General features: G+C 34.9%; 2 protein-coding genes across 2 annotated transcripts; one reads left to right on the forward strand and one right to left on the reverse strand.

Moving 5' to 3' along the window:
* Nucleotides 1-2,946: 2,946 nt before the first annotated feature.
* EAE97_004600 (uncharacterized protein) lies at nt 2,947-4,074 on the reverse strand (the record flags this gene model as incomplete). The annotated part of the gene is made up of 1 exon (XM_038875112.1): nt 2,947-4,074. The coding sequence occupies one exon, from the start codon at nt 4,072-4,074 to the stop codon at nt 2,947-2,949; it is 1,128 nt and encodes a 375-aa protein (XP_038734556.1).
* An 828-nt stretch (nt 4,075-4,902) lies between these two features.
* EAE97_004601 (uncharacterized protein) lies at nt 4,903-5,622 on the forward strand (the record flags this gene model as incomplete). The annotated part of the gene is made up of 1 exon (XM_038875113.1): nt 4,903-5,622. One exon carries the CDS (start codon nt 4,903-4,905, stop codon nt 5,620-5,622), a length of 720 nt encoding a protein of 239 aa, XP_038734557.1.
* Between the last annotated feature and the right edge of the window lie 378 nt (nt 5,623-6,000).

The following is a 6,000-nucleotide window of genomic DNA, read 5'->3' on the forward strand; positions in this document are numbered from 1 at the left end:
ATTGAAATGAAATTGCTTGCTTTTGATAGATTTTCTTTAAAGAATAGCCTAGGTTTATATAGTTTGTAATGAAATTCTAGTATTTTCTATACTTATAAATAAAATCGATTTAAATTGAATCTTGTAAAATCATTTTATATAACAAAAAGAAAATACAATTAATCAATTTTAATTAATTTAATAATAATTTTTATATATATTTTCATTTGATTTTATTTCATTCTATTTTATTATAAATCAATTTAATAAGAGATATTATTAACGTGGTTTATCATCGAGTGGACTATATCATCGAGTGAATCATCATTTTTATATATAAAATTCGTTTGTATATAACCATACACTTTCTTTATTTATTGATAGAATTTTCTAAAAATTAAAAATTTTAATTTTAATTATATAAATAATATAAAAATCTAATTATTTATTAAAAATTCAAATTATTATAATAGTTATTATAGAAATATTTCTTTTGTAACGAAAATCGTAACAAATTCCATTTTTTATATATAAAATAATAGGAATTCTTATATAAATATTAGATTTGTAAAAAGCTTATTTTTTTTAATTATTTTTTATTCTTTTTTTTCTTCAAAATAATAATTGATTATTAAAATAAAAATATTAAAAAAGCATTACTTTTAGCGTATTTTGAAGTGGCCCACTCGATGATATGATCCACTCGATGATAAAGCACGTTATATAATTATATAATAATATAATTTTATAATATAAAATCCATCTATCCGATAAGACAAGGTCGTCTATAAGCGTTTGTCTACTTGAAATGACAAGCGTTTAGATGCGGATACTGTCTTTTCAAATACGTAATAAAATCATATCAATCATCAAGATATCTCTTAATTAGTAAGATATTAATAAGTGATTTTGTAAACTTATCATGAATTTTCATAAAGAGATAACATCAATTTCAAATGATTAATAGTGATTTATTCAATAAAAGTATGACTAAATACAACAAGCAGTGACGACCCACTAATATAAGAACTAATGTGACTGATGAAAACGGGCAAACCAAGTCTTATTTTTATCCAATAATCCCAAATCAAAGCCTGGTGATCAAGACAATCCGTAAATCTCCAAAAATAACTGTGTGGTAGAGTTTGCGCTTTCTGCATTCATGTTGATGTAAAACAGAATAGACTCAGACATCAATCACATGTGGGTATTGTGTCACTCATACAAAAGTTCACGTGTAAACTTGCTTGTGTGGAATGTGTAGTTGCAATTGCACAGAATTATTATAAGTGGGGGAAATAACACCCATTTTGCAACTCATGTCTCTTAACTGAGGAGTTTCATGACTTCTCCTCAGTGTAGGCAATAGTATTTCCCGTATTTCATATATGGGCTAGTTTAGTGGTGCGTATCGATTTTTTTCGAAATATATATAACATGGTTTATCAGTGAGCAGATCATATCAATGAACGGGTTATTTCGAAAACCATCTGAATCAAGCTTTTTAAAATATAGATTTTCTATTAATCTAATTTTTATAAAATAGTTTCATTATTTTCTAAAAAAGAAAGGAAATTGTTACGATTTTTGTTACAAAAAAACTATTTTTATAATAACAATTTTATAAATTCTAATTTCTTAAAATCAATTAGATTTTTAAAATTATTTTATATTCAAATATTTTATAATAAATTTTCAGAAAATTATATTTATAAATAAAGAAAGTATACAATTACGCACAAACGAATTTTGTATATAAAATAAGTGATTTATTTACTAATATAATCCGCTAACTAATAAACCACGTTATATATAATATTAAATTCAATATTACTAAAGATATTCAATATTATTTAAACTTTCGATATTATTAGTAATATACTAAAATATTGAAATTCAATGTAAAATATGTATTTCTATTTATATTAAGTAATAAAACTCTATTCCTTATTTCAAATCGAATTAAGATCCCTTATTTCTAGTCTAATTTGGTATGAAATAAATAATTTATATTGAATCCCAATATATCAGTATATCATTAGTATTCTTTAGATATATAAATATATATAAAAATGATATAACCTTTTTTTTTAAATATATTAGCTGTAATATCAATATATTAATATATATCATAGTTTTACTGTAGTATACTATTGCCTACACTGCTTCTCCTCATTGAAGTAGTTGATCGCTATTGATAACCCCTTTCCAGTATATCTTATTCAACACATTTTTGTTACGAGATGTTTTGCCTTTACTTTTAACAGTTGAGATGCACATTTACTTTGTCTAAAAAGAAGATTATATGAATATATAGCTCTATAGACTAAAAATAAGATTCAAGCATGTCCCTTATAAGTACTCTGTTCATAGTCATCTAATCGCCGTAAGACAATCTAAGAAATAAGCCAACCTTAACCGCGCCATACTTATTATAGTCTATATTGAACTTTAACAGATACAGACCCAGGTTATTTTCACAGTATGATCGGAATTTTCAGTTTTCGATTACCAATATTCGTACGATTTGCTCGGACGAATTTTTCACTTATGTAACTCTCAATCTAGAAAAGCCTTGAATGAGTCTTTATCATTGTAATTTTTCAACACTAAATCAGAAGTACTCCCTTCTTGGGACTTTCCCGCATGAATTCCCATATCATGAGTAATGCGCTGCTATATTCCCCAACCAAATATTCCCATACCATATCCGTCTCGATGGACTCGCAGAATCTCATTCAAAAGCTCTGAAAATATCCTATCCTCAATATTCAGCTCAAGTAAACCCAAGATTAGAGGAAACAGAGTTGTATGGTAATGGAGCTTAACGACCAGGTCTTATGTATAGCCAGCCGCGTATGAGAAACACAATCTCCAGAATATGAATCAATCATGTAATACCGATTCAAATTATCCAACAGTACCAACATCAAAAAGGTCCAACCAAAGCTATTGTGCTGGTAACTATTACCATTGTGGCATAGGCATGCTGAGAACTGAGAGAAAGCGAGTTTCAGAGGCACGTGTCTCGATCATCAATCTGGGTTGTGCAACTGACCAATCGCTCTCAACATCAAAAAGCCATTGAGGAACATCAGTGAGCTTGACTCTTGCTTTACCCTCTCTTTCTATCGATTTATCTTGCCACTTCTGGTCTGCCTGAAGTCGGGCCAGCCTTCTGTATCCTCTTTTAGCATCGAGTATCTGGTCCCAATGCTTGTGTAATTGATGGGATCTGTGGAAATGGAATCCCCATTGCTCGTCTGAAGTTCCATCGTTAGGTACGAAGGAGAGTTCTACATCTGTATTCAAACGTTGATATGTGATGTAGTAAAATATATCCTTGACATATGGGCTCCAATTTGAGATTCCTTCCTTATGGAAAAATTTCTGCCATGTCTCGCCATTATGGTGTGCATCATCGGTCGCGTAATCATTAATTGCAATCCTCGAAACTTGAAGGATTTGGAAGAAAAGTTTGAGACCAACTTTAAAGTTGTGAGTGTTCCACTCCTGAACGGGACAAAATCTATCGATCGCGGGATCGAACCAGAAGTTAGGTGAAAGATGTTGCACCGTGAACATGTCGTTAGCCTTCAGGCGGTTATCCAATAGACAGTAGCGTTTTCTGGCCGCCTCGTAATAATCTTTACACGCCATGAAGCCCTCTGGAATTGGAATATCGGTTCGAAACTTGAATCCTCCTGGGCCTAATTGTGGCATAATTCCAACTGGAACATTCCGCGGACTTAGATCGACGGCTTTTTCCCAAATCATGAGCTGGGCCTCTCTTGGAAGGGTTCTGAAAGATGTGCATTTATCTAGCACTACTCGTCGAGAGGAGACGGGGGCTAAGACGTGGCCATATGGCGGAATTGATGAAGATTGGGCCGGGAGATTAGCGCTCAACATTTGCTCAGTGGCATTTGGTAAACTATTGTATCCAACATTCTGTGTCGAACTAGGAGTTGCTTGCATCAAATTTGTAGAAGCTTCAAGGGCTGGTGTCGCATTAGATATAACATCTGGTAGAGGGTGTTGAACACTTGGTCCTGCTCGTCGTAAACGTTTAATGGGGTTTCTTCGGTTTGTCATTTTTTCAAAAGGAGGTATTATTGAGAAACGAAATTTTCAATAACAAATGTGTTTTTCGAAGGAATTTGTGTATTGAAAAAATGTTAACAATTTGATTTTGAAAAAATAAACATATTTATGCCACATGAAATACGGTCGAGCGTATTTACACACAATCAATTTCTTTAGAAGTGAATAATTAATACTGTAGCACCACATCTTACTAAGCGGTATAGACGGTAAAAATTGGCGACTGCACCAGTCCATTATTTCTAGCTTAGGCCCCAACAGAACTTTCAAAGGTATGTCACTGTATCAGAAATGTGTATTCATTCTACAGGCTCAAATTAACGGTTAAGATTCGTATCACTCAGTAAATTCTGTTTGTAAAAGATGAAGTTATTAGGTAGCACTACACATCACGGTGAGATTTGATGCGGGGAAACGAATTGCGCAGGTTGAGGAAACGTCTCGCTTAATTCTCAGGAGTCGGAATTCTCAATCTGGCGCAAGTATGTAATGAATATAACTTCGTATCACCTTATAATACGGCGTGATATTAACATTTATTTATTTGCATGTTCGCGCGGTCGCGGTCTTGATGGGCGAAAAGTGCTTAAGTAGTTTTCAGAAATGCTGAGATTCTCTTCCCAAAACATCTTCTCCTTTAGATCTTACTGTTACTTGAATCTTCCACGAAATATTGATAAAAAAATTCGATATCTATCAGTGGTAGCAATCAATTAGACTAATTTTCCTTCTCAGATCACCTAAATATTGAATCTTCCTCCTATCGATCACCTTCCTTCCATCAATCAGCAACAAGAATCAACATCAATATCGACCGCCATGTCTCAAAACTCAACTCAAATTGTTTCTATGTCTTCTACATCTCAAGGAAAAATGAGAGTTAATCGAACTACTATGGAAAATATCCCACAAGAGTTGTTCGAAAGGATCTGGGAGATGGCAGATACTGGATTGAGTCGGGACGTCCCTGTTAGCTGCAGACTTGTTGGTAACAGCTTCGAGATCTTTAGTACAGAAGCAAGATCCAATATCACAGCATTGGGCATCCATCGGCGATCAAGACAATGGGTCAACACAGAAAACAACGTAGCAAGGCTTTTGCAGAAAGGCGGGCACAGGGGACCTCACACTCAGGTCAAATCGCTCTATCTTGATCCTAGACGTGACCGAATCTGCCCAATCAACGAGTCACAATGGTCAAGAGAAGCCGTTGAGTTTTTCTACTGGGCTGTGAAAGCCATCGGAGTCGAGCGCATCGCTGTTAGTGATTGCTCTCATACGCTTGGCATAGACACCAATGCTCGAGGACCTTGGGCTTCCTTCTACTGGTGGTCTAGTATCGACAACTGGAGCTTAACTTTCACAGAAACATTGATGTACACGACAAAGATTGATCTTGACGTGCATCAAGGAATAAAATTTGTCTATTGGAATGGAGCTGCGATCACTCTGGGTCATCGCGAAAAGAGAACTCGCGAAGGCCAGAGATTGAAGGCTCGACTTGCAACCCGAAAACTTCAGGTCGCAGAGAAGAAGTAAAATGCGGCAAACGATGTTGCAAAATGCGAAGGGCTCCCGAGAACAAAGCAGGATGGGGTACCCACCTGGTTATTCGAACCTGGGCGCATTAGACGTGACTTTAACTTGATACCGATGGTCAAAGTGGGCTCGCTCGATCCTGCGAATTGATTTTTTGCGAATGGTGATGACAATCCCGCAAAATTAACGAGAGAGCCGCTTTCCAGACTAATGCCGACACCTATCCCAAGAGTAGGGAGAATGAGCAGCCCGGTGCCGCACAAGATGAAGGTGGTGGAGATGGCAATAGTGGCGACGAGAATGATGGAGACAGTGGCGAGGATGAAGACGAGGAGCCAGAGCCAGACGAGGGCATCGAAGATTAAAACATTGATAGCT

This window comes from Botrytis byssoidea (assembly GCF_014898295.1).
Source record: "Botrytis byssoidea strain MUCL 94 chromosome Unknown BBYS_007, whole genome shotgun sequence".
Taxonomy (NCBI): Eukaryota; Fungi; Ascomycota; class Leotiomycetes; order Helotiales; family Sclerotiniaceae; genus Botrytis; species Botrytis byssoidea.